Source organism: Trichogramma pretiosum, unplaced genomic scaffold, assembly GCF_000599845.2.
Source record: "Trichogramma pretiosum strain Unisexual culture from Peru unplaced genomic scaffold, Tpre_2.0 scaffold47, whole genome shotgun sequence".
Lineage (NCBI taxonomy): Eukaryota > Metazoa > Arthropoda > Insecta > Hymenoptera > Trichogrammatidae > Trichogramma > Trichogramma pretiosum.
This window is the reverse complement of record NW_019640859.1, coordinates 796,883-824,794: the sequence shown is the minus strand read 5'-3', so window position 1 is coordinate 824,794 and position 27,912 is coordinate 796,883. Positions and strand designations below refer to the sequence as shown.

The 27,912-nt window shown below is 37.6% G+C and overlaps 2 protein-coding genes across 6 annotated transcripts in view; both read right to left on the bottom strand.

Moving 5' to 3' along the window:
* Positions 1-3,035: 3,035 nt before the first annotated feature.
* On the bottom strand, positions 3,036-6,309 carry LOC106654405 (zinc finger protein 345-like). Of its 3 annotated transcripts, none has more exons than XM_023463650.1 (4): positions 5,788-6,309; positions 5,510-5,723; positions 5,331-5,445; positions 3,036-5,258 (listed from the first exon to the last, which is right to left on the bottom strand). In XM_023463650.1, the coding sequence occupies exons 2-4, from the start codon at positions 5,533-5,535 to the stop codon at positions 3,201-3,203; spliced, it is 2,199 nt and encodes a 732-aa protein (XP_023319418.1). In that variant the 5' UTR covers positions 5,536-5,723; positions 5,788-6,309; the 3' UTR covers positions 3,036-3,200. The 3 variants fall into 3 exon arrangements, with proteins under 3 accessions (XP_023319418.1, XP_014229738.1, XP_014229737.1); XM_014374252.2 differs by having other exon boundaries at positions 5,891-6,309; XM_014374251.2 differs by having other exon boundaries at positions 5,510-6,309.
* Positions 6,310-9,308: 2,999 nt separating this feature from the next.
* LOC106654444 overlaps positions 9,309-27,912 on the bottom strand; it is a 132,351-nt gene continuing 113,747 nt past the window's right edge. For 2 of the 3 annotated variants that reach the window (XM_014374329.2, XM_014374330.2), the window contains exons 5-14: positions 24,751-24,909; positions 21,207-21,345; positions 20,955-21,130; positions 20,311-20,852; positions 18,599-19,210; positions 17,951-18,070; positions 15,573-16,349; positions 15,177-15,336; positions 14,802-14,970; positions 9,309-14,721 (exon numbers count right to left, since the gene is read on the bottom strand). In XM_014374329.2, coding sequence (XP_014229815.1) covers positions 14,409-14,721; positions 14,802-14,970; positions 15,177-15,336; positions 15,573-16,349; positions 17,951-18,070; positions 18,599-19,210; positions 20,311-20,852; positions 20,955-21,130; positions 21,207-21,345; positions 24,751-24,909 — 3,167 coding nt within the window. In that variant the 3' untranslated portion in view covers positions 9,309-14,408. The remainder of the gene's footprint in view (positions 14,722-14,801; positions 14,971-15,176; positions 15,337-15,572; positions 16,350-17,950; positions 18,071-18,598; positions 19,211-20,310; positions 20,853-20,954; positions 21,131-21,206; positions 21,346-24,750; positions 24,910-27,912) is intronic. The other variant, XM_014374332.2, reaches the window with a different exon arrangement.

The window sequence follows — 27,912 nt, the reverse complement described above, 5'->3', positions numbered from 1 at the left end:
ACTCGTTCTCTCGGTTTTTTTCATTCATACGAAAGTGTCCCGAGGTTGCTGCCACACATAGAGGAGCAAACAAAAAGAAACCAGGCGAGCTTTAAAAGGCACTAATTGAGCCAGGCTGGTCCTACGTGCGCACTCGAGGGATTTCTGTCCACATATGTGTGTATACGTACGTTTGCGCAGAGGCAGAAAACTGCTCGCTCGCGGACACATACATTCCGAGATATTACACAGTGCGAGTTACTGGCGCTCCGAGACCTTTGCATAATATCTTGAGCACATATATGTGTATGTGTCCGCATAAAATGTGCTGTGTGTATGCAACGCCGTTGCGGGCACTAGCACCATTTCTCTTTTTTCTTTATTTTTTTGTGCGCGCACCCCTGCTCAGATTACACCGTGCCCTGGTTCTTTTTTCCGACCCTGCAGCTTCTATGTAGTCGAGTTAGGCCATATCAGAAACGAGCGTACCCACGTAAACGCATACATGCACGGACCAAAAGTCACGTCGTTATGTTATTCGCAAGCTCGAGGCCTGAAAAGAAAGTGCCAATGCCCGAGGGCGCGTTTCACGGGGCGATTTCGTTTGTTTTTAGGATTATCTTTGCCGCGACTCGCGCGGGGCTTTTTTATGTTAAGCACCCGAGAGAAGACTGCAGTGCGTAAACCGGCTACAAATAGCGGACTTATAAACTTAATAGCTAATGCAGCTATAGTCATTAAGTAAATAGGCTCCAACTGCTTCTTTTGCCCTCTTGTACACATCGTATATTGGACAAAAGCACTGTATATTAACCTGATAATCATTCGTCCTTATAATGAAGATACCAATGAATTTGTCAGCTCGAGCAATCAAAGCGAAGTTATCTCGCGATCATCGTTATTATGCTGTGCAATATAATTTTTGATCTTGCATTTTATCGATCGCGAAGTCGCACGCGCGCGGTATAATATTCACGCGCAGCGACGACGACGACGACGACGACGACGACAAGTCGAGCGAAAATAAATCGTGCCTCCAGGTGTATTATGTATCCAATATAAATATATTCGCTTGGCTTTTTTCCGCTTCATCTATCCCTCGCAGCGTCATCGCGACACGAGCATGCGATTTATGATATAACTGAAACGTCACCTTTAATCAAACCCTCGCCCGTCCAATTATGCGTACGCAATTTTTTCACGCATTATTTGTTTCGTAATCGAGAGCATATTTATTATAACATATATATGTAATACATAGCATTGCTGTATTATATCTTATCCTGAGTGTTATATTATGTGGCCCGCGCGTTTTCATTATGCAAAAATAATCAAGCGCACGAGGCTGAAAAATTACACATTAATAAATTGGCCAAGCCGAAATTAGATTTCTCACGCGCACGAGTACCTTCGACCGCAAAGTGTATCGTGTGCGCGCGTATATCAGTGTATAGGCTTTCATTACTCAATGAGCGATCATCGAGCCGAGCTGATTGGCGATCGAGCATTAAAATTTATATCGCGAGGCGTGTGCTCGCTCGGTTAAAAAAAACGTGCCACCTCGTCACACGCTTCATTTTGCGGTGAGGAAAAGAGAGAGAGGGAGAGAGATAGAGTGAGAGAAAAAGCGAAAGCGACGGATCAATGCCCATCGAGACGCAAAAAGACTCGATATTACCGGCGTGCGTGCGACTTGTCGTCGTCGTCGTCGCGGTACACAATATTTCCTCGATACATTCGACTCGTGCAGTATTAGCATCCGTAAACCTATACTACATCGAAGCTACGCAACTTTTTGTTTAAATGTGTGTGTGTGTGATGAGTGAAGAGATGATGAAGCTCAAGAAGCTTACTTTACGAGAGATTACATAGATTGGCATCCTTCGCTGCGGCAGAAAAGCCGCAGATAGTGCGTAGGCAAGCACGTCGGTGCATCGTAAAAGAGGATCGAGTCCAAGCTGACGCCAAAATATAGAGCTTGCGTCGACTGCTCCTTGGTTCTCTCATGTTAGGCCTCGAATCTAGCAGGTACCGATCCGAACTTTTTGGATATAGCGTCGACAGTTGATCGATCCCGAAGGAAATCCGGATTGCCAGTCCACCAGCCCTGGCGGAACCTCGATGTAGGATTCAAGGCCACCGCCTATTATCCCTACCAAGATCTTCTCAGCGATGTCAGAAAGAAGGTCTGTGGTAGACTTGAAAACGATTTTTTCAACCAGAAGTCGTAGAAAAATTTGGAAATTGAATTCCCAACAAACGTCCGTACGAAGGTCTGGCCGATTCTTGGCAGTGTAGCCGACTACATCTAACCGAACCAGCTGCATTGTACTATCCAAGTACCCGACTCATATGCGTGGCACTTTTGGCAATTTTTACATACCATCTATTTTAATGTGAATACGTATTATCACGTCGAACGCGACACTGAAGTTTCTGTCAGAATAATTTTAGGTGCTGCCATGAACCTTTTTTTATTTCAAAGGTAATATTTTCAAAACCAAATCTTGTAGGTTTTATGACCAACTTTTAATTTATAGGTAATTGAAAATTGAAAATATTTTTTTTTTTTGGAATCGTAATTTTTTGTTATCAAGGGAATCATTTTTTGCGTAATTATTATTTACGCTACAGAAGCTCTTTCAGTGGCTGATTATTGCAGAGTAACCTGAGTTTCGTTGGATGTATTGTGCGATTTGTGAGCAAACTTGACACTATTTAAACAGATTTTTTATTGACCATAAATATATGTTGAATCGTTTATGTATAAGAAAAATTAATTGTGCGGATAAATACTCGAGTTAAGGAAGAACTTGGGACTTAAAAACTCGATTGAAAAAATGTTCTATCTTCACAATAACCAAGCATATTTAAGAAAATATAAGCAGATGAATGAAATATTTGAAAATCAGTTTCACAGCAATATTGAAATAAATAAATTGAAGACCAAGACGTAACTTTAAATTCTTTCTAAATATAAATTTAATATACTAAAAAAGACTTTTTACAGCAATGGCAAAATTAATAACAGCTTGAAAAACTCACTTCATTTATTTCCACCAAATAAAATAAAGATTATTTAAAAATTTTTTTCTATGCTCTAGACATGTATTTATGTAGACTGAAAGGTGCCCTTGCGAATATATGACTTGAGTTAGATCTTTTACTCCAAGAATTTACTACGATCACGTTCTGAAATTATGTGAGTTATTAATCACATTCTAAAACTTGTTCCGACGATGTATAACATTCATGTGAATTTTGAGTATATTCTGGTATCCAAATGATTTGTGACAAATTTCACATTCAAAGGGTTTCTTATGATTATGCATTGTATTGATATGAGATTCTAAGCTAACTTTTTGTTCAAATAGTTTATAACAAATTTGACACTCGAAGGGTATGCTGTTAATATGAACTGCACTCAGGTGAACAGTCAGCTGGTCTTTGCATTCAAATGATTTGTAACAAATCTCACATTGGAAGGGTTTATTACGAGTATGTACTATATTTATGTGTTGATTGAGATTTCTCTCGATTCCAAATGATTTGTGACAAATGTCACATTCGAAGGATTTGCTGGGATAATGTACTGTATTTATATGAATTTTAAGGTCACTCTTGCGGTCATATGATTTGTGACAAATCCCACATTCGCAAGGTTTGATACGATCATGCACTTCAATTAAGTGTATTTTAAGTTTACTCTTGTATCCAAATGATTTGTTACAAATCTCACATTGGAATGGTTTGATCCGATTATGTACTTTATTTATATGCCTTTTGAAGTGACTTCTGAGTCCAAATGATTTGTGACAAATGTCACATTCGAAGCGTTCGCCATAATCATGTACTGCATTTATGTGGTATTTTAAATTATGTTTTAGTCCAAATGATTTAAGGCAAATGTCACATTGGAAGGGTTTGATACGATCATGAACTGAATGTATGTGAAACTTGAGGGTTCCCTTACGTCTATATGACTTGTGACAAATCTCACATTCAAAGGGTTTGCTTCGATCATGTACTGCACTTATATGTCTTTTGAGGTCACTTCTTAGTCCAAATGACTTTTTACAAATCTCACATTCGAAGGGTTGGCCCCGATCATGAACTGAACGTATGTGAAACTTGAGGGTTCCCTTACGTCCATATGACTTGTGACATTGACCACATTCAAAGGGTTTACTACGATAATGTATTGTACTTATGTGATAATTAAGGCTTATTTTTTGTCCAAACGATTTGTGACAAATCACACATTCAAAGGGTTTACTACGATCATGTATTACATTAACGTGACGATTGAGAGTACTCTTTTCTCCAAATGATTTGTGACAAATTTCACACTCGAAGGGTTTAATCCGATTATGTACTGCACTCATATGTCTTCTGAGGTCTTTTTTTAGTCCAAATGACTTTTGACAAATCTCACATTCGAATGGCTTGATGCGATTATGTACTGTATTTATGTGAGTTTTAAGGTGACTATTCTGGCCAAATAATTTATGACAAATCTCACATTCAAAGGGTTTGCTCCGATTATGATATCCATGTACGTGATTTATATGGTCATCTTTCAGTCCAAATGAATTATGACAAATATTGCATTCGAAACTGCTATCTTGTTCTTCTTTTTCATAAGATTCTCTAGAAACATGCACAGCATTCATGTGGTTCTTAAGTACAAATCGGTATCCAAATGATTTGTGACAAATTTCGCATTCGAAGGATTTACAATCATGTACTATATTTATGTGATTATTGAGGTAGTCCTTGCAGCTGAATGAACTGTGACAAATCTCACATTCGAAGAGTTTTTTGTAATCACCTTGCATTTTTGAATGAATTTCGAGGTCACTTCTACAGGAAAATGATTCATTGCAAACTACAGTCGTATTTGTATGCTTTTTTGGATCTGCTTTTTCTGTTTTTGAATACATTTTTGATTCACGCGACGACTTTCTTGTAACAGTCCCATCTAAACTTTTTCGATTTTTGCATTTGGCAATGGTAAAACTGGAGTTTATATTAAACTGGCAATTATTTTCATAATCAAATCCCTTTTTAATCAAAATTAACATTTTTTTTTCATTCGTGTCAATGGTCCGATTTTCATTCTCTATTTTTACAATAGACTGAAAATGTTGAAACTCAAATTTGTTAACACTCATGGGAAGAGATTTCAGTTCTGGTTTAACATCTTCGCATTCAGAACCTTTGATTCTTTTTTCACATGACCTCTCCTGTAACGCCACAGCCGCATCCTCGAGATTTGCCTACAATTAACATTGAATAATGGTTATTGATGGTGGACAAAAATATTGTACAATTCAAATTAGTGTACTCACGGGTAATGCAAGAAATTGTATTGTTTCAAAGTTTTCGACTGTACAGGAGTCCACCGGATCGAAGATAGAACCGTCTTCTACATCCAGCCAATTATAGTTCGGCTCTTCCTTCACCCTGGAAAAGAATCAATTTTAATACAAAATCACTCGAAACGTGATCACATCAGTACAAACTTTACCTAACTACGTCACTGCTACCTTCCATTATTTCCTTGGTGATGTGTATTCACTATAATTTTTTCAATTACAGAAATAATTTATAAACACTTGCTCCTCGTGGAATTAATACTAGCGACTGAACACATCAGTCGTATGCAACGACTTGATAGCTCCCAGGCAAAAATTTCCCTCTCCAATGTCGATGGTGATATAAAAGTACTGCTACCGTGACCACTGAAAGCTCAAAAAGTCAATTAACATAAAAATGTGTCAAACGAAAATACAGCGTTAGTTTCACCCATTATGTCAATATCGTCTCATTCATGCGCAGAGATGCTAATTTCACGATGAGTCGTTGAAGCAAATAAAGCATTGGACGACTTGACTTGCCTCAAGCGAACCTTGTAACTGCTGTTTTTCACGTTCGTCCTAATTCTGTTGATGTTTTTGGTTCACGTGTAGCGTTCTCATCTAGTCCTCATTTAAACGACAATTATGTTCGTAACCACACTAGCCCACCACTTCGCGACTGATGTTCTGCAGCGAGCGCTAAATCCATGTAAACGCAAGTATTACTTTAGGTGCACTCTTCTTTATCGTCGTAGAGCTGATTTTGCAAGATCGATGAGTGCAAGAAAAAACACGCGATGCGTTCGATCTCCAAGGAGAACTGTAGGATAATTGAAATGATGGAAAGAAAAACACGCGACTTTTGTAACATTTGCAAGTTACACCGGTATACGCTTCGCGACCCAGGAAGTTAGAGTATGTGCGCAGAGACAGAAGAATGTCGCAAAGGTCATTCTTTTTCACACAAACATTATCGAACACGATGCTCAGAATATATAATAATGAGTGCCATCTACAATTCTACATTCTCAGTGATTATGCCTGATTGTTTACGTATGGGTGTCGCGATGTAATCGCAATACTTGATATATATGTGGTGACGGTTACTAACCCTAAGGTACACGACTTTTCAAAATTTGTCACGACTTTCGCGACGAGAAATAACAATTATGGCTATATTAGCGTGCGTACTCGCTGTTGATAATTTCGGAGCAATTGCTTGAATATAAAACACCGCTCTGATGCATGGGTGTCAGATCATTGTGCCTAAGTAAAAAGTTCGGCTTTTCGATTTCGGAAAAAACTTTTTTGGAGGAGAGGATATTTTTCGGAGACTGGCGTAATTAAAGTTTTAGTACAATTACATTTTTTTTCTGAAAATTTTTAATTTGAGATATTAGGTGAAGGTTAAAGTGAACATTAATTTATAATCCTAATAATTTTTAGCCATCATATGTCCAAGTTGTATCGAACTGAACTTTCAATTAAAATGTTGTCCAATTAATACATAGATTAAATTACATTTAAATCATATATGATAACTTTGCAAAACCGAGTTTTACATAAATTACATCTCTAAAAATTTTATTTTCAATTGTATTATTGAGAATGAAATCGGTGCATTTTAGAATTGAAAAACAGAAGACAAATGACTTTCATTGTCTATTATGTACGAATATTCAAACAATCAATATGATCTCCATCGTTTTCGGTTGTTAATTTTTTGTTTGCGTTCTTACTAAATATTGAAGGCGATAGTGCAGCATCCGAATGAAGAATCAAAGGTCTATGCACACGCGCACGAACTTATCTGAATGGTCCAATCTCCTCGTCGGTAAATATAAACAGAGGCAAAAACACCTTGGCCGCGCCCGCGCGGAGGTTCATTCATGCACTAACATTTCTTCCTCGAGTCACTATATCTCAAACTATCGTTTGAGACTTCTTATTTTATTTTCACTATAAACGCGGCATTTTTATAGGATTTTGTTGCTGGTGCCACTGTTTCGAAGTAAAAATCCACTGCCAATATAGTGTGCGATACTTGAAACAATAGACGGTAACGGCCGGTAGTGTCTGCATCTGAATGAACTCAGTGCTAAGCGCTGCCGTACAGATTTCGGTTAAAATAATTTGAGATGGATTTTCCATGTTTATTTTACGATGGATCCATTTATCAAAACTATATCAGTTTATATGATTGTGGTATGAATGCGTGATTGATTTCATTGAAAAATTCACGCAAGTTCTGGGTGAAATTTGAAAAGGTTTTTCACCGATGCATTTTAACTCAAAATTTGATGGAGCATCGAATTTCTCAAATCCATACATCTTCTATAGAGCATTTTTGCTGTTTGGTTTTTGTAAATAATTCGATCATATATTAATAAAATCGACAAATCATCTATCTCCAGAACTCGGCGAAAGATAAATGCAGGCTCGAGCTTTTCTCGAAGATGAACACGGACATATATATATCTTGAAAACGACGATCACACGCGTAAAAAGGAAGAATCCTTTCGAGGCAAAACTCTCGAGAAGGCTCGGATCGCAAAGAGCGGTACAAATCGCGGCCATAATAGAAGCAGTCGGGGGTTTATATGTATCACACGAGGCAGCGCTACACAGCCTAGGCTGCTGCGAGTATTTCGCGAGTGGCAAAAGAGATAAAGAATCGAGATTGTGTATACCGGACGTTCCCGCGTCGTCGTTATATGGGGCGCGTAGCAGCAACAGCAGCAGCATACAAAGCCGCGCGGCCAAGAATGAAAGCAAAGAATGGGAGGAGATATATACGCGCGATACACACGCAGAGACAGACACGGACGCGCGAATAGACGGTACGAGGCATCTATTAATCGAATTAATCTAAGCCGGTGTGGTCCCAAGGAGGCATGAACGTACGCGTGTCGTTTTGGGACGGCTCTAGGATTATACATGTACGCGCGCACTACAACTTGTGTATAAGGGACAGATCGTAATAAGAAGATATATATGTACCGTGTATAATATTGACGCTAGGGTGATGGTCAGCCGTTTGCCCGGTAACGATGACCCACGTCGACTGTAGATCTTCGTTTCTTTGGAACGAGGCATATTTCGTTTTTGTGCACACACGCCCACATTATGACGCGCGTCTCGCAATATATACCTATGAGCCAACAAGTTACACTCGTCCAATACTACTTTTTATCTTCTGTGGTTTTATGAATCTGGTAAATCAATAACGATGCTGGCCCATTGTGTCGTACAACGACGACACCTGTTCGATTCCAGTCAACGATGAATTTCCAAAAATGTATACATTTAAAAGTCGAACAGAACTCGGGACAATGCGAATCTTTGACGATCTGTATTCCTCGTAGACATTATTCCGAGAATACAGAAAACATGCTGAATGAGTTCAGTCGATCGTGGCCATTGATCGATCGTCAATGATTTGGAGCGTGGCTTGAACATTTTCATTCGATCTCTTTGTGCGCGACGTTTAAAGGCTAATTACTCGATTTATTTTTTCTTCAAAAATAAGCACAAACGGACACGCGATATATATATGATTTTTTGGGCATAGTGACTTCACCATCGATTTCGTTCGCTCTAATGCGAGAATGCGAGTTTCGTGTTCGTGACTTCGACTAATGTATATCGTTTTATAAAAAAAAAAATTCTACGATTTTGTCCAACAATAAGTTTATGTTGTGAGGCAGTGATGCTGAATTTTTTACGCTCAGTTTCATCAATATCGCGATATTATTTTTCCTTTTCTTCCACTCGGCTCGATCGAATTATATTTTTATTACACGGTGCACTGCTCTTTTTCTCGCTCTACCACGCGGATAGGTAGACTGCGTTTCCTTGCGACAAATGAGATGAAAAATATTTTTTTACTAAAAATAATTTGAAGTAAAATTATATTCATTCTTAAATGTTATAAAAATTGAGGCATAAGAAAAAAAATTAGATTCTCACCGAACTCAATCGAATAATTTATTGAACATTTTTTCGGTCGCCATCTCCATCTTTTTTACAATGATACAATTTTTCATTATTTTCCACTTTCTTTTCATTCGAAAGTTCGTCATTATTATTATTATTTTCTTTTTTTTCTTGTCATCACTATATTGTTGCTGTCCGCTCGTTTTGACTTAATTTACTTAATGTACACCACAGAGAAAAGACGTGGAATTTTCAGTAATGCGTTTGATTTTTCCTCACTCGTTGACGACCACGACCGGGGATGAATGAGTCTTTTTTGCACTTTCCCCCGGCGTCTAGTACATACACAGACACACACATACACACGCACACACACACAACACCACGCGAATTCGCAGTTATATATACGTATTTTTTATTACAAATATTCGATAGATTTTGTGTGTTTATATGTATTTTTTCTGATTTTTTTCCATTATAATTTCAGCCTGTTTGTTGCTAATTATGCGTTCATCTCTTTCCACGGCATCGTAATATACGGAAAAACATGGATTGCACTCACTACGAAGCTTCACACACATTTAAATAGTTATATAAAGAGCTATACATACAGACGAGAAAAATATTCAGACACGACATACTCAGCAGGTGCAAATCGTACCCTCTCGTGTATGCATCGAACGAAAAACCGAAAAAAAATCCCTTCGATCGTGAGCTTGCGTAACGATCGCATTTCAACAGTGATAAAAGTGTTTAATCGACGAATTCATTTGAAGACAATAATTGAGCTGACATTGCTGCGGCATAAGAATCGAATTCGTTTAATTGATCAGTACTGTTTTGCGTTATTATTGTCGAAAATGATATCGTACGCGGCTTCGATCGACATTTTCACTTTTTAATTCGTCGCGCACTCGACTCTGCACACTGGCACGATAATGATAATAAGAATGATATATTACTTATATATTTTAATACATTAACGTTGGTTGGAAAAATCAACCCCTCTTATTGTTTTCCGCTTCGTCAGTTTATGTTTTTATTTTTGTTCGCGTTAAAATGGTCGACAAATTCCGGCAAGACTTTTTACCAACTATTATATTGTTGCGAATAGTTCAAAAACGCGCTACAGCTATCTTGCTAGCACATTTGTTTCTTTATTAATCTTTTGTCTCTTCAGTGTTCCAAATATGTCACATAACACATAATTATTTGCATTTATGTAACTATTTTCGTTTATTTATCTTTTTATTATAATATTGGTATAGGTTTTAAGTACACTTAATGTCATTCATCATCGCTTTTTAAGTTTACGATAAAAAAAGCGATCTCAATTCGCGAGATTTTAAATTTATTGAAGACTTTGAAAAAAATAAAAAATCATGTCTATTCGCGTGACTTGAATTAATATTGTTCAACGACTGACAACCGAGTGTTGCAAGTCTTTCGTTGACTACAACTCTCACACATCAGCTGAATAATTTTTTTGCTCATTAGTTGTCATTTTATCATAACCACGTATCGGAATTTCATTCTACCATTTCGTGTCCCATACACAAAATAATTCAATGACAATACATGCAAGGGGGTAAGACTGACACTCAGATCTACGGGTAAAAATCGCGTAGAGAATTCGGGCAAAAATTGCTAGGAACGCTTGTGGCACTTTTGTATTCATCATTATAATTGTCATCTTCTTTTAATATTATCCATGGATATTTATTTTTTTACGTATTCAAATTTATTTTATTTTCAACAATTATCATCAACGATATACGTACATTTTAAATAATAGATTTATCACGCGTATTGCTCCAATTTCAAAGTTTGCCCCGATTGCTCTTAGAAAATTAAGACGAAGCGTTTTAAAAACTCAACGACATTCAGATATCTTTGAAAAACATTTACCTCCAATACTTTTCCAAATATAATTGTTCAATATAATTTATATATACTTTTTTATATTATTCATATACTTTGTTGCTCTACTTATTTAAATAAATATAAATATACATATATATGTAAATATTTATATACGTATTTATAATTCATATGTTATTTCTCCTCGCAATTATACCCTTATACGTTGAATGCACGTGTAGAAACAATTCTGAATTTTTTATTTCACTGTATTCGTAACGTGTCCGACAGTTCTTTGCTCTTTTAATTGTATTATCTCTTTTTACTCGTTATACATTTAGACTTTAATTTAATTCACATGCTCACTCATGGGCAAAATGTTCAGCTTACTCAACGTGCAATGGAATAATGCGATATTTTCAGTGGCTTAGGTTTCGTTTGACTCTTGAAAAAAGTCATTTGGATAGGAACGCAATTCATATTGCATATCGTATCACAAACAAAATTAATTAACAACGATTCATTTTTAAATCGTCTTTCATATTTTAAATGTGATGTTTTCATTTTTTTCTCTTTCAACATAAACTTAGAAAAAAACAAAAAACACAAATACGTAATTAAAACAATGATTTATTTCCCAACACAACCGCACATATATTTATTTACAGTTTTTCATTTTCATACATGATCATATATTAATTATTTTTTTATTGATTATTTATATCTTCAATACTAAATTATCTTAGAAAAAAGTATTAACTTTTTTATATTCGGTACAAGCTAAAATTTTGATTAAATTTTCATGTTTAATTAATTTAATAATTGAATGAATTGAAGTACTTATTAAACTCAATCAACAGAACTTCAAAATAACCACTATTTTATACAAAACAGAAAAAAATACATCAAACAAATTTTTTTCGTAACAACAAATACATAATAATTAATATATGAATTGTATACATCTCATCGGAGAATCTGCAGCTATATGCAAATACATATACTTCATCAATGTACTATACAGGATTCAAAAGTTTTCATTTCTATTTTATGATTCTTGAAGGCATATTCAAAGTCATTTTTTCTGATTATTAATTTATACATCGTGCTATTTTTCATATAATGAACTTTTCCTTTGTTTGTCGGCAGCCTGTTTTGTTTATCTCGTTGTTTACTTTGTAAACATTAAAAAAAAGTACCACGTCTCCGATATTTTACGCAGAACTATCGGACCTGATAAAAGTGTATCGTTATATTACGTTACATTTTTTGTAATATCAATGTTTAATACTCACAACTACTTTCTATATAACAATATTTGGTTCTTTATATGAATAAACATCTATAATTTTTCTGAAAATCCATTTTGCTTTTGAATTATACCGGTCCTCTTTTATATTCAAAGTCTTGGCATAGAAAAATTCTTCATTCAGTACATGACGCGTCAAACAATGAAAGTTGCACGAATTTAACGCAAATAATGACACTCTTCGATATGCATATTTTTGTTCATTTAAAAAGTGCTCTGTTCCCATCGTAACCTGTTGCTAGCGAGTGAAATTTGATTATATCAACGTTAAGAGACAAAAATTGTTATAACTGAGCCGCTTTTTTCGTAAAAAAGTCCGTTTAGCGCCAAATTCTTATGATACATCTTTTTACTATAAGAGTTATGTTATACATGGAGTTTTCCAGTATCAAAAAGGAATCAGCTACAAAACTACTTGGTCTTTATTAATGTAAGAGAAATATCCAACATTTGAGTCACAATATACTGAAATTTTGAAGTTGAAAAACAAGCTTTGATTTTTACTTTTTGAAACTCTGTACTTTTATTTCATTTTCTTTAGCTTCAATTTTTTACAGATATTCACTTCGAACCCACACAGTCTTTCTCGTCACTTTTTAAAAATGACACGATTAATAAATAAATGAAATTAAGTTCTATATTATACGAGTGAAATAAGACAATACCCCGATAGTAATATTAATATAATTTCTTCGTGATTTTCTCCAATAGATGTATAAACATGCGTCGTCTTTATTTTACAGAAAAAATTTAAATTAACATGATTTTGTTCAGGAATTTACATTTCAGTTAACATACGAAAATTCATAACCACTCGGTACGAATATTCATTTGCAAGTTATAATTTAAGTAGCGTAAACGTATCTTTTAAAGTAATAAATAACAAATATTTAACTGTTACAATAGCAAAGCATAGTTTTTCATTAAATGTTAATATATTTTTGATCACGTGATTATTTACGTATTAATATATTGATTGACTGATCTTATTTTGAATGATAAGTAAAATTTTGATAACAAAATCAAACTTTTGAACTTAGAAGTCATAACAGAGTCCGCCATTAAACATTTTAAATTGACTTTTCATTCTTAAGCAAAACATAACTGTTTTTACTTTTGAATTACTTGACTCTGTTCGGAAAAAATTAAACTAAATAATAACAATTATATTTAAAGATCAAAAGATTCAAAATAAATTTAAAACATTTAAAATTACACATGACTTTTGATTACCAAGTATTTTACTGTAGCTAATTTACAAGCTCTTGAATAAAAATTTTGCAACGTCAATATACTAAAACATGATATTGAAAATCTATGAGAATCATGCTAAAATAGATACTCTAGGGCATCAACTATCAAAATACTCTTGTCAACTTATAAAGATTCCTCAAAGTTTAACTAAGTTTTTTCTATTAAAATTAAAGAAAACAAAATTTAACCGATCATCCATGATTAGAAAATAATACTTTTGTGAGCTTTTCTCATTTTAAAAATAAAATGAAAAGTGTACCATAAAAAAGTTTAAAAAAGAATACATAATCGTCAAATAAGACCAACAGTGCAAAATAACTTTCGTTCACTTACAGCATACATTCTACTTTGTAATCGTTCTGTTCATATTGTTTTCATTCATTCAATTATATAGTAAAATAATAAGATATAATATATGAATTCTCGCTAAAGTGGTCAATGCCCCATGACTACATTTACATACACGCACATATATGTATAAGTTGTACAATATGTATGTTTACATATTTATACATATTTTGTTTCAATCATCATCGCAAACGTTAATTATTGTTTAACATCATCTACGCAAAAACACTGTGCATAATTAAAAAATATTCACGCATTTTCTTCAGACACATTCACACTGCTCATACGACTTATATAGTATTTCACAAAAAATATGGATATAATATTCTCTTATAACCCATCCCTGCCCGATTTTTCTACGTTTATCTTTCATTAATTTTTTTCTTTTTGTGTGTTTTTGCTTCTGCCGAGTCTGCCGCACTGTGAGGCGATGCACTTTTGGTCCGCCGCCTCAGACGTTTTGTGTGGTGATTCCTTGTGTATTTGTGTTCGCGTATTATTTTTTTCAGTCTATAATCATAGACATTACGGCAGAATAATACCAAGTCGTGGGGAACAGGATTGGGCGGCTGGCGGCTCACGCGTGGGTAAGCCTCAGTGCTCGGTGGTACGACCAATGAAGTAAGGCAAGGACCTTCGATTCCTTCTTCAGTTTTGCGCAAATTCTTACGATATCTGTAAAGAAAATAGAGAGGCATAAAATGCTTATCCATGCTTTTACGATCGTTTTTGAGAATATTTAAATCACACATTACCTGCCATACTCCGTTTCAGTGAGTACGTAACATTTGTCTTCAATGCAAGCAACACTGTTAACATCTCTGTGCTTCGAAGCAAAAACTTCTTCGTCGTAATCATATTTTGTGCGACCTTGTTCTGTATGCTCCGGTCTGTAGTACCACAATAACGAGAACATCATTTCACCTAGATAAAAGAAATAAGAATACAATTAAACATGGATTTAAATGTATCGTCATCACTAAAGAAAAATGTATATCAATAAAATATTTTGATAATGGATATACAGTGGCATAACGAATAATAAATCCACGCACTTCTGTGCGCAATTAAAAATAAATTAGGACATTTCGCAAACTACTGGCAATTGTATAAAGCAATAATCGACGTACCGTCTTCTGGATTTTCCCAAAGTGCAGCAATCTTTGCAACGTATGGCAAATCTGCTTTACGTGGTCCACTTTTGAGCAGTACGCAGTCCTTCGGTTGAAGCACATCTCCGCTTTGATGCCTCATTCTGGCGTAACAAATTCTCGTGACAGAATGTTCATTCTGAAAAAAAGAAAAAGGTTATTGCACTTGTTACAATCTTCTATAATACAAATACATAGGATTTAATGTGATTAATAATTTATTGGGTAAATGATTTCTGTTTTTAAAATTGTAAAGTAATTTTAAAGTTTGTACAGCGTAAACAATTGAAATATTTTATAACTCTTTTTTTAAGAATAATTTTTTTAGAAGAATCTAACAATTCATACAGTTCAATTATTCAAAGTTAGATTTACCGTTAGATCAACAGTTGCCTCGAATGGTTCGCCCTCCCAACTCCAGCCGTTGCTCCATTTTGGCCTGAAAGATAGCCTCCTGGGTAATTCAAGGGATTTATTGGAATCCACCACTTCTGATGAATGTTCCTTTGCAGTAACAGCCGTCTCTTCGCTATCCTTTCTGTTTTTCTTTTGAACTTTACTTTTACATTTGGCGTTTTTCTTAGCTGCTATGTCAGGAACAACCAGAGATTCGGTACTTTTCTTTAACCCGTTCTTCAGCTTGACCAATTTAATTGGATTGGGCAGTAGATTGGAGTCGGAACTCGAAGTATTTATGGAATTTTGCTTTTTCCCATCGTTTATTTTTGCATCAACGGCTTTAACGTTGTTCACCTTAATTTCCAATGATTTTAAAACAGCTACCGGTTTCGATATCGATACCGAAGGCTGATTTTTGACATTTTTTGGCTCCGCTGTTTTCTTAGAATTTTTTTGGGCTTTAGGCTTGATTTTATCGTCGGTTTTGACGTTCGTTAACTTTTTAGACTTCGTGATCGCTGCTGCATTCTTGAGGGTCTTTTTGGAAGTTTTTGGTTTTTTCACAGAGCACTGCTGAGCAACAAAATTGATAGTTTCCTCATAAGAGGATGCGCATTTTTCTATTTCTGATGCCGTTTTGATTTTCAATTTTTTGGCTGCAGCCTCGAATTTATTGGAGCTCTCAATTTTACGTTTTTGCGCGACTTTTTTGGCCGATTTTTTCTTCAACGACTCTTTGTCCATTGAGTCATTCTGTAAAAGATTAAAAAGAAATGTTTGGAAAGTATTACTTTTAAGTAATTTTATTATAAGCTTCTGATATGAAAAAGATATAATTTTTCTTGAGAGCTCATACAAATGTTATATCTTTTTTATTTATTTAGTCAGTACATTTTCAAAAATTGGAATTTTGAGTTTCTATTCACTTGTTATTTATGCTCAGTTGCATGCGTCATTCATACGTCCTCGAGTGCTTATTCCACGAAACACAAAGAAATGGGACTCCCTAAAATATAGCAGTCGACGCGAGACGACGATGCGTAATGCTTTACTTTGGTGCAAAAACAAGTGTCTACTGTTGTCATTTATACAATCTTAACGTTTACATGTTGTTTCATTAGATGTGTAAAATGAGTATAGTAAAGTTTCATGATTAGTTTGATGATTAGGTAGTTTAAGTGTGTGGATATATAATCAATAATGTATTTGAAAGTTTTCAATGAAGTTCATAAAATTGCAATAGTAAAAAATAAAATATTAGATACAAGGATTTAATTCTACATAGAACATTTACTGTAGATAACCTTATAAGTTCAAATTTCGACTTAACTTTGTTCATCGCTAGTAAAAATAATGGTCCATTTGTAAATGTCTTAGTCAATATATAAAAAAAAAGATACATCTGTATCAGATCAATGGTATGAATAAATTAACAGACAGGGCAGTGAAGAATGAATAATATTCATATATAGTTGATAGTAAGTAATGGCACAAATATGCTGATTGTAGATAGTATTTGACCAGAGTGTTTACAGTAAATTAACGAAAGACCTCAAAAACCATTTGAAATCAAATAGATTAAGTTGAATATTATTACAAAAGGTGACTAATTGTTATATAATAATGAAGTGAAATTTCAGAACATTTATGAAAACAGATTTGTTAATGATTTTTTTTATTTACTTTTTTGCTTTATTGAACTTTTAACAATAAGCAATATGCAAAATAAAATTATAAAAATTAAAATATTAAAGTCTTATTTGATAAAGTGAATAAAAATTGTTGTCAATTAAGTTGTGACAATGAAAGGAACAATTTGACTTGAACTTGGAATTGATCTGATACTACTTTGTCAAATATCCGTAATCTCAAAAATTGTTTCAATGTAAATAGTTGGATGTAAATACTATTTTAAATAGTAATTTCAACTTTGGTATGATGATAAAATCATATTCCAAAAATAAAGTAATAGATATTTAATATTTATTAATCGTTACTTATTTGTTTGTTGTGTACAGTTAATTAAAGTTTAGCGATTGCACAAATATTTATATTATAGCTAGCAATTGAGATGATAGTGCACTACTATGGCTAACAACTAAATAAATAGCACACCTCAGAAGTTACTTTGAAGTAATTGGTAAACATCAATTCAAACACAAAAGTGATTTTAGTATTTCATAATATGGAAGTAATTTTTTAAAAAGTATGGGGGATTGATTTTGTTCATTCACTCATCCACTGCATGAAATGAATGATGTTACTATAAAGTCATGATGCTATGCATATATATGCATGATAAATTTCTTAAAAATTTTAAAGTAGAATGAAAACGAGTAAATGAAAATTCTTACATTTTGTGAAAACGAATTATCCGTGCTACTTGTGAGCTGCATGGTATCCTCTGATTTCGATAGTCCAAGATCGGATGCTTCGGCTTCGTAATCGGGCTTCTGCCATTCGCCACTATCCGTCTGTAGGAAAAGATCGCAAAACAACTGTGAGACGAAGAGCGTCTAATTAACGCTTGCGCATTAAGTATTTCAAATTGAAGCACGTGCACGCTTTTGCACACCAATTCGTACACACACACGTCGTACTGGCACGCCTGTACCGACAATCATTTTTCACATACTCCATTTGTTCTCCCACCATCGGCGCCTAATGCGCACGCAATGATTTTTATCGCACTTTCGAAATCTAAAAATAGATTTTCTTAATATTTTCATACTCGTAACATCATACTTGTTTTCAAAAACAAATAAAATAAAAATGAAATATTGAAAATTTGAGGATTTGGCTTTAAAATTTCAACTCATATAAAATTTACTTCATGATGAATGTCGTTTTTAAAGTTTGCTGTTCATTTCATAGGCTATTAATTATTCAATTGGCAGATTATCACGAATAAAAAAAGTGTATTATGAGTCTCAGTGTTTTCATCACACATTCACACAAATGAAAAAAGGTCCAAGCACGTGCGAAGTTGCAAGCAAACTTACGAGTGCATTGAGTTCCTCTTTGACTTCGGTGTCGATTTCCATCTTGCCGCAGCCAGCGTCGTCCTCCAGTATACCGGAGTCTTTGTCGATTTCCGAATTGGATAGCTGGCCCGACTCTTTGATGCACTGCTCGCACTTGAGTATGTCGCAGCCGCCGCAGCCCGTCTCGCATTTGACTCTGCACACCATCGGCGTTTGCGCGTGGTGATGATGCTGACTCTCGCTCTCTAGTTCGGTCTGGTCACTGACGCTGCCACTGCTGCAGGCCTCGCACTTGACGTTGTTGTTTTCGATGTTCAGCCCGTGATGATGATGATGATGATGCGGATGATGGTGCTGGGGATGATTGTGTGGTTGATGATGATGAAGCTTCATCGGTGTCGACGAGGCCTCGGGCTCGCAGGTCGTGCTGCCCACGGAGTCGCTGGCTGGCGAGACGCTCTGCTCGATCTTCACCTCGCAGGCGATTCGAGTCGCGCTGCTACCGACGACCGACCCAGGGCTGCTGCCCATCTCGTCGATCATCGTGTGCCGCTTCATTTTCGACGGCGACTGACGAAGACTGCAGATGCACTGCTTCTGTAGTGCTCTCTCTTTGCACGTGTTTCCTTCCTGAAAATCGTGCCAAAAAATTATATTAGACTATGTGTCGAGCGCGACTCGAGGCGTCATCGCGTCGTCGTCGTTGATTCGCGTGAAAATGTATGGAGAATATTTAACGTTTGCATCGCAAGGGAATTTCATACATCTCAGTGCACGAGGAACATTGTTTATTTTCACGGTTCGCGTGAAGGGTGATGCAACTTCCTGCGATGCAAGTGTAAGCTCGGTCGAATTGCGATTGAATACTCACGATTTGCTGAAAACCTATATCGTATAAAGATAAATAATTGATGACCCTCGAGAAGAAGAAATAAAGGCAGAAAAGAGAGACAGAGAGAGGCAGTGACTAACTAGCCCGAAAAGCAATGGAAAATAACTTTTGTGAATTTATTTTTCGACGGAAAGAACAACGGAAAACGAACTCGAAAAATCTCCCTCTCTCTACACTTGATATACCTACGCGAACATTGAGAGCATACATACACACGAACAGAAATAATATCTTCGATTTTATGCATGATGCCTCGTTGTCGGATGAAATTCGATACACGTGCGCACAATGATTTTCGTATAGACATACAGAGCAGTGGCAGCAGCAGCAGCAGCAGCAGTAGAAACAGTTCATATATCGGCGAGCAGCTGTGTGTGTCTATAGTGATCCCGTTAAGAGTAGAGAGTGACTTTACTTCTTACCACCAGCTATATAACATACAGGCTTTTTTCGAGACACGCCACCACTGCTTCTGCTGCTGCTAATGCCAGTGGTGCTGCTTTGACTTTGATAAAATCAGCTTTTCCAGAAAAAAGAGAGATGTATCAAATTCGCGTTTAGCGCACGCTTTTTTCGGCGCACTTGTAAAGTTTAATAATAATCACATTCGTGGACCCGTTCGCGATACGAGGTAAAAACTAAAAGCGTCGCGACAAAAAATATTCTCCCTCTCTTCCTTTCTCAATTTTTCTTCCTCTTTTTTGCTCGCAAAATTCGCATGACGCATAAATACATAATTCGCGAAGCTAGAAGACCGATTGATTGAAAGTTCCTTTTCGATATAAATGATATATATATAAGTTAAAGTATGGAAACAAAGGCAGGATAATATACAAACCTCGCACTCGGCGGTCTTGACTGTCCTCGAAGTGGCAGCGGTCGCGGCGGCTGCCGATATCGTCGACGTCAACGTCGTCGTGGTAGTCATGGACTTGGAATAATCGATGGTCGAGAAAGACGACGCCGCGGAGACGTGCTGCTGTTGCTTTTTCTGCTGTAATAATTGCAATTTTTGTTGCTGTTGCTGCTGCTGTTGTTGGTGATCCTGCTGTAGCTGGAGCTGCAACTGTTGCTGTTGCTGCTGCTGTTGCTGCTGATGGCTACTGCTGCGGGCAGTGGCAGTGTGGCTGCCGCTACCAGCGGATCCGCTGTTATGCTGCTTTTGAAGCCGGTCCGTGTCCCAGGCGTTGGCTCCGTGAGGGGGTGCTAGCCCGGCTAGACCCCGTGCCGGCGATGGCGGCCCCACCAAGGCGCTGGGTGGCAATGACAGACCGGGCCCCTGCTGTGCTACTGGCGCTCCCTTACCATTACCAATAAGGGGCCCAGTATCCGCGTTTTTTGGACACGACTGCATGGGACAAGGACAGCCCTGGAACGTATCTGTGGAAAAAGCGAGAGAGCGCGACAAGAGTCAGACACTTTGTCGGAAAAATCTCTTTGGTCAAAATACTGGACTCATGCGGGCCTCTCATGGAAACGTACGGTCAACGAACGGGCGTCCTGGCATGTAAGCCGGATTCGGCAGTGGCGGCGGAGGTGGCGGTGGTGGATATCCGCCGTAATACAGATACTCGCCGGGCGGCGGCTGGTACTCGACGGCGCCCGAGGCTCCTGGACCGCCGGGCCCGGCTCCCGGTTCCTGATAGCCGTAGTAGCCCCTGCAACACGATAGTAACATATACAATCGATCAATGTCGCGCAACATTTTTAGATTTTGAAATAGCGCAGACTTACCTTCGATAGGGCGGAGCATACTTGTAGTAAGGCGGAGGATGAGGATGTGTGTGAGGAGGATACGACGGCGGGTAGCAGAGCTCTTGGTACTGTGGCGGTGTACTGTAATACTGTGGGCAGTATGTGCGGTAAAAGCTTCCTGCAAAAATAAAGGTCCATTGTTATTGAGCAGTTAACGTGGCTTACAGTACTACACTTTAGTTAAAAGGAGTGACTTATGTAGCATTGTCAAAACTTGACAGATATGAAACTTGATGATTTCAAAAAAATCATTCAAATTTTAAATTGAAACTTTTTATTGTCCGACAGAAAAATGGGTCACATCTACTTTCTTCGTATAAAAAAATTATTCTCATTAAGACTATACTGGATGGGCGGTAAGAGAAAAGTTTCGCCACGTACTAATAAATTCAAGCCTCGACACATTTTTATAAAATTTAAAGTCAAGGATAATTTAATGATCTTTGGTAACAAAAAACTAACTCTAGCTGTTCAAGGTACATCCGCGAAGAGCAATTATAATTTTATATGAGTAGATAATTTAATTTGTCGAAATCCAAATGCATTTTGAGCCGTACGTTTTAACAAATTAGTTTAATAATAATTATACAGTTACAATTCATGAACAATTTTTTACAATTAAGAGAAAGAATTTCATCGCTGTATAATTATTGAATAATTAAAAACCCGAGTAATACCAAATGGTTTTCATTATTTTTAGTAACAATAAATAACTTAGTTCTAAAATAATTGTTTATACTAAAAATTAGATTTTGGATCAAATTTTCACAAGATCTTGTAGATAAAGATACACCGTTCACGCTTCTATTATTAAGTACATTTGAGCTACCAAAAATGTCGATAAAAGACGCCGAGCAAGCCTACTTTCTCTTGTGTATGTTCTCCCCCACCAATTTCAAATTTGAAAATTTCGTTAGAAAAATCGTTCGAGCCAACACAGCTAGATACACGAACACAAGCGCGCAGTTATATACTCCCATCGGAGATAGACGATACACATGAGTACGTGGATGTGTTATACAGTCGAACGGTGAACACTAGTGAGAGCTACGAAACAAATAATTTTTTTTCGTTTATCATGAGTGCACGCAGTTCAACGATGATGCTGTTGCACACGGCGTATGAGTGAGCAGTGAATTTCGACAAGGGTTTCGGTGTACTTTATTTTGTGCGAGTGAAGAACAAGTGAAAGTGCGAAAATGGGCAAAGCCAAAAAGACCAAGCGTGTAGAAAAAAATAAACGCCAAGAAGACAGAATTAAACGCGAAGAACAAAGAGTTAAACAGCGCGAACGAGAAAAACTCAAACGCGAACAAGAAAAAATCAGACGAGAACAAGAAAAAAGTAAACGCGCTGTTAAGTATCCAAAATATGTAGTAACAATGGAAGATTATTTAATGAAGGCCGTTTTCGACAAAAATCACCAAGAAACCCTGGAGTTATTGAAAGAAGATGTCGACTTGAACCACATCGTAAAATTTATAGGCAAACACAGAACGAATAAGGATCAAGTTTCGATTCTACACTTGGCCATTTGTGTTTTTAAGGAGAAAGAAGAGGTACATATCATCGAGGAGATGCTGAAGAAAAAAGCGAACCCAAACTTGCTAAATTTATTCCACATTGGACCGATGCACCTTGCGTTTCAGAAGCAAGACGAATCGTTAATCAATTTATTGATAAAATACGGAGCACGAGTCGATCCTTTCATAATCAATTTGTGCATCAAGCACAACGTCTCGGAACAAATAAAGTTGTATTATTACTACTTCGTGGATCTCGCCACTCAGCCCGAGAGCCACAGCAGTGGCTTCTTCGATCTCCATCCGCTGCACATGGCTCTGTTGAGCAAAGATCTTTACGGTGTCGACTTGCTGATTTCAAGAGGGGTATCGATCAACATTGCCACCCGAACGAGGCAGTGGACTCTGCTGCACATCGTGGCAAATCGATACGAGGACACGACGGCGCTGATCACCCGGATCGACGAGGAGGACAAGACAGAAGCGAAGAGGTTCGAGGTGCTGCGGTATCTGCTGGCCAAGGGATGCGACGTCACCATTCCGGCGCTGGACGGCAAAACCGCGCTTCATTACGCCTGGGAGAGGAGGGACTTCGACTGCTGCAAGGTGCTGCTGGAGCCCTACGTAGCCGCGATGCAGCGAGGGGACTGTGTCGATCGAAATTTATTGGATCAAATCACGGCCAGCCACGAATTGCACACGTTCGTAGGCGGCCTCATGCACACTATCAGATACGCTAATCGATAAGATTCTCGAAAAAACTGTAAATTAGTTGTATGTAGCTGTGTAAGAAACAATTGTAAATATAGCTTTGTAAGAATCAGATGAAAGTCGAGAGGAACGAGTCAAAATGGTGGCAACAACGCCGAGAAGATCTCAACGAGAGGCGGCAGCTGTGATTCGGTTGAAGCTGCTTTAGAGAAATCTTGTACATTCAGCACGCCTTACGCTCGTCGAGCACATTAATCATTTCGTTTATGTATAGTTAAGTTCACATATAATGACAAGGTGCCGAGGCCGATAATTACTGTATTCATTTAAACGCGAGAGTTTTATACTAATACCGACTTTTCGAGTGCAGCATTGTTAATGTAATCATATTCTCGTCATCCTTAATGTAAGGAAGAAATTATTATTTAATTTCTGTGATTGTACCATAAGAAAATTTACTTAATACCATAAGTTATTTAATAAAAACGACATACTTTTTAAATTTAAATTAGCAATTCATTTTTTGCTGAGCACGAGTCGTTTTTTGCGATTTCCACTTGATTTTTTTGGAAAAATTACTGGAATATTTTGAAAGCAAGACGACCACATAGCTCTTGAGAAAACTATTCAGTGGATATCTCAAAAAATGCTTTCGGAATCAATTTAGCCCAACTTCAAATCTCCTTCAAAAAATTATATGAATCATCAACGCACAAATTGTAGTAATTAATTTACGAAACTCTCTGAAAAGCCATTTAAGTCATTACATTTGAAAGCCAGCTTCTGTTTGATACGTTCAAGAGTCATGCTTAATTACCATCACCACTCTTACATTGTTTGCCATCGGAAATAATCGATCGTAAAAAAACTTGTACAATACTTCAAAACGCGAAATAATTCGTCGATCGATGCACCGTTCAATAATAAAAAAAATCCGAACCTTCAATTATTGGACGATATTGGCAGCTTTATCAATTTTTTTTTGTTCGTTGTTAAAATTTGTCACGTCTATTATTTACGATCTATTGACATCTCGAAGAGTATAGCTCTGAATTTATGATCCGGAATACGGGATAACAATTCTCTTCGCATGAAACTCGCGAGCAAGTGTGCGAGTCTCCGTTGATATATACTGTTTTGCGCATGTATGTAGCTCAAATTTTTCACCCATACGCGACACATCGTTCGCAGGTATATGTATTGCATGAATATTTCAGGTATTTGATGAATGTCTACGCATGAGAATAAAAAAAAATAAAAAAAAAAAAAAGCGACAGGTTTACACGCACCGGTACTACTAGTACCTCCGGATGTCGTCGATGTCCCTACATGATCGTCCGAGCCCTCGGAATTTTGAGGCGGCGTCGGCGTCGAGTCGGGCGGTGGTCCTTTGACAGGAGGTAACTGTGGTGGATGCTGTATCAACGGACCAGCCGGCTGATAGTATCCTGTAACAAGAAAAACAAAACGAGATACGTTGAAAAATATACATATCACAAATATATATCAAGTACATCGATGGTTTATACGATAATTGCGAGTGATAGCTTCCCCCCCCCCCCCATTCCCCCCCCCCTTTTTCCGCACACACACACACACACACACACACACACATACACACGCACAGCGCGAGACGAGAGATACGCGCGGCGTTCATTCACGGCCGTCGCTCGGCAGCTCCGCAGCTCGCATATATAAAATCAAGCTTTCGTGACACAGATTCTCGTTTGTATCTGTATTGTTGCCTGGCATATTTATACACAGTTAATGCGCCATACGTTGCTGGCTGCCGCTGCTGCTGCCAGTCCGTTTTGGAGTCGGGCTTTGTAAAATAAAATTTTCGACCCAAGTTCCCCCGTGTGTTTGTGCGCACTGGACTTTCTCTCGGTCAAAAGCCTCACGGCTATTCAATTTATATATACACACACACACACATACTTGCACATATACGTTAAACACGGCCTCACGTGTAATATACGTACATACCGTATCGTATACCTCTCTTTTTCCTTTAAACTTCGCTTCTTCCCGTCCTGCGCGCGATGACGTTCTCTTTTCTCTCTTTTTCGTGCGAGTCACTGCCGCCGCATGCACACACGACCCACACACACATACACACATGCACGACTGCTACTCCTCTCGTGCACGATGTTCGCGAATGCACAACGCGTGTCCCCCGAGAGCAAATTCCCGTGATTAAATTCCTCGCGTTTTAATTGCTTTTGGAGTCACTATGTAATCGCGACGAATAAAGGAACGAATTTGCTGTGCGCTGCGAGGGACTTATCGATGTTTCTAATTCGCGTACTGTTATTTACGTTGAAATAACCTTGACGTTTAGGGACACGCATAGTCAGCTGTGTGTGTATAAAGAGAGCATGAGAAAAAGAGATGAGAGAGAGAAAGAGGAAATACAGAGAGAGGCCACGAGTAGAGGCGTGCAGCGGCGAATTGTGATGTTATTACTTTCGACACCTTGAGATCTTCATTGATCCGATCGTCACGAGAGGACCCGAGGGCTCGGATATATATATAAAGGATTATAAATTGTTTTCCGCGTGGCAGCTTTAACCCCCAGCGCGCGCCAGCACATCGAAGCGCGAAAGATAAATTAATCCTTTCGACGCATCGAACGTTTTATTCATTTTTATTTTTTGCATTGCGTTAGCGCCGTAACGACGCGTGTGCATTCCTCTTGTATTATATTATAAAGCTTGATCCTCGGCTACGAGCAAGTGAATTTTTCGAAATATTATGTTTATAAATAACTTGGATGTCTTATAACCTTGCTTGTTTATCGATTGGCTCGCGCCTTGTGCACTACAAGTAATTGTCGTCTTATAATTTATGTATCCACGGCAGTCGCGTGGCAGAAAGTAAGAAAAAGAAAAATAAGAAAAAGAAAAGAGTGAAATAAGTATAGCAGCAAGTAGCAGAGGCGAAACTACGCGCGAAAGAAGGATCATAAAATCACAATCGACGAGACGATTGTTCTTACTACCCGGCTCTTCTGTAGAATGGTGCGAGCTCCGAGCATTAATTAACGTATAATTGATACGCACAAGTAGCACCGGTGCTTTCAACAATTCGTGCTCTCTCTCTCTCTCTCTTTCGAGGGAGAGAGTGAGAGAATGAGAGCGAAAGAAAGAGTGAGTACACATCACGGGCAATTTTTTTTAATTCGCCATATACGTATAGTATATAGGTGTAAACGAAGTGCGAAGTGCAGTCGCGTAGTACGTTTTCTTCGTAAATAGCGCAAAAATGCACTCTATGCGAGAGCACAAAAACACACACATACACACAACAATAGAGGGGGTTATTTTTAGTTTGCACCGCGAGCTCGCACTGCCATATTTTCGTTACGTTGTTTTTGCGCGCGCTTCAGTTCGCACTGGCTGCTGCTGGTGGAAGTATAATACACGATAGAGAGAGAGAGGCACACACAGTAAAAAAAAGGCAAAAGTCATTTGGTAAACTATCGCGCTTTTGCACTCGCGCAGCGCTTGTTTTATATTGCGCGCATACTCTATTATGTACGTAATGAAAAATGATATAGTACGACGTACAGCGTCGGCAGTGGCCGCCGCCTGCACACGTTTGTATAAGAAGAGCATACGTGTATAGAGGCATTTGTGTGTTTGGTTGTGTGTGTGTACAGCTATACATATACGAACGTTTGTATACATACATGAAAACCATGCATAAAATGAAGTATGCATGAGAAAGCAATTATGTCACCTACGCTGTTAAATAATTTGTCAGACTTTACGAAACATATGCGGCATTGCTATGTATACGTGTGTGTATATAATAAAGCGAGTGAGTAAGCCGGTGTGTTCTTGCACACACCTATACGAGACACGTACACGTGTACATGTAAGAAACGGACGACCGCGCAGGCATTTAAGCGTGATTATGTTAACATATATGCATACTTCGATATAATCAATTAAGCTTACATTAGCACTCGCGCGGCTCAGTACTCCAGCATCAATACGAAATAATCGTACGTAAATACTTAATAAAGTGGTATATAAGTGTTTATACTCGTTGGCCTGATCGCGATGCGTAATGCGCCGCGCATGCCTCTGTACAAACGCGTAAACACACTACACGCGGTTACAGACCTGCATTAAAAGCGATCAAAGACAAACATGGAGTATTTTCTTATGTATGCGCGCACGAGCGCGGGATATATAGTACTGTATACTGCACAATACGCGCGAATGCATATTACGCGCGCAATAAAATCTCGAGACTTATGGCCGGGTGCGTGTAAGAGTGTGTGTGCGCAAGAGCGTTGCATTGTTAATCATTAAACGATGCATAAACGGATCACGCAGCGCATCGCGGAGTAAAGTAGTACGCGTGTGTGTGTATTCCCGCAGTGCATTCTCGCGGGCAAGCGATAAACATCTCGCGCAGCTCGTGCGCTCGTATACGCGCGT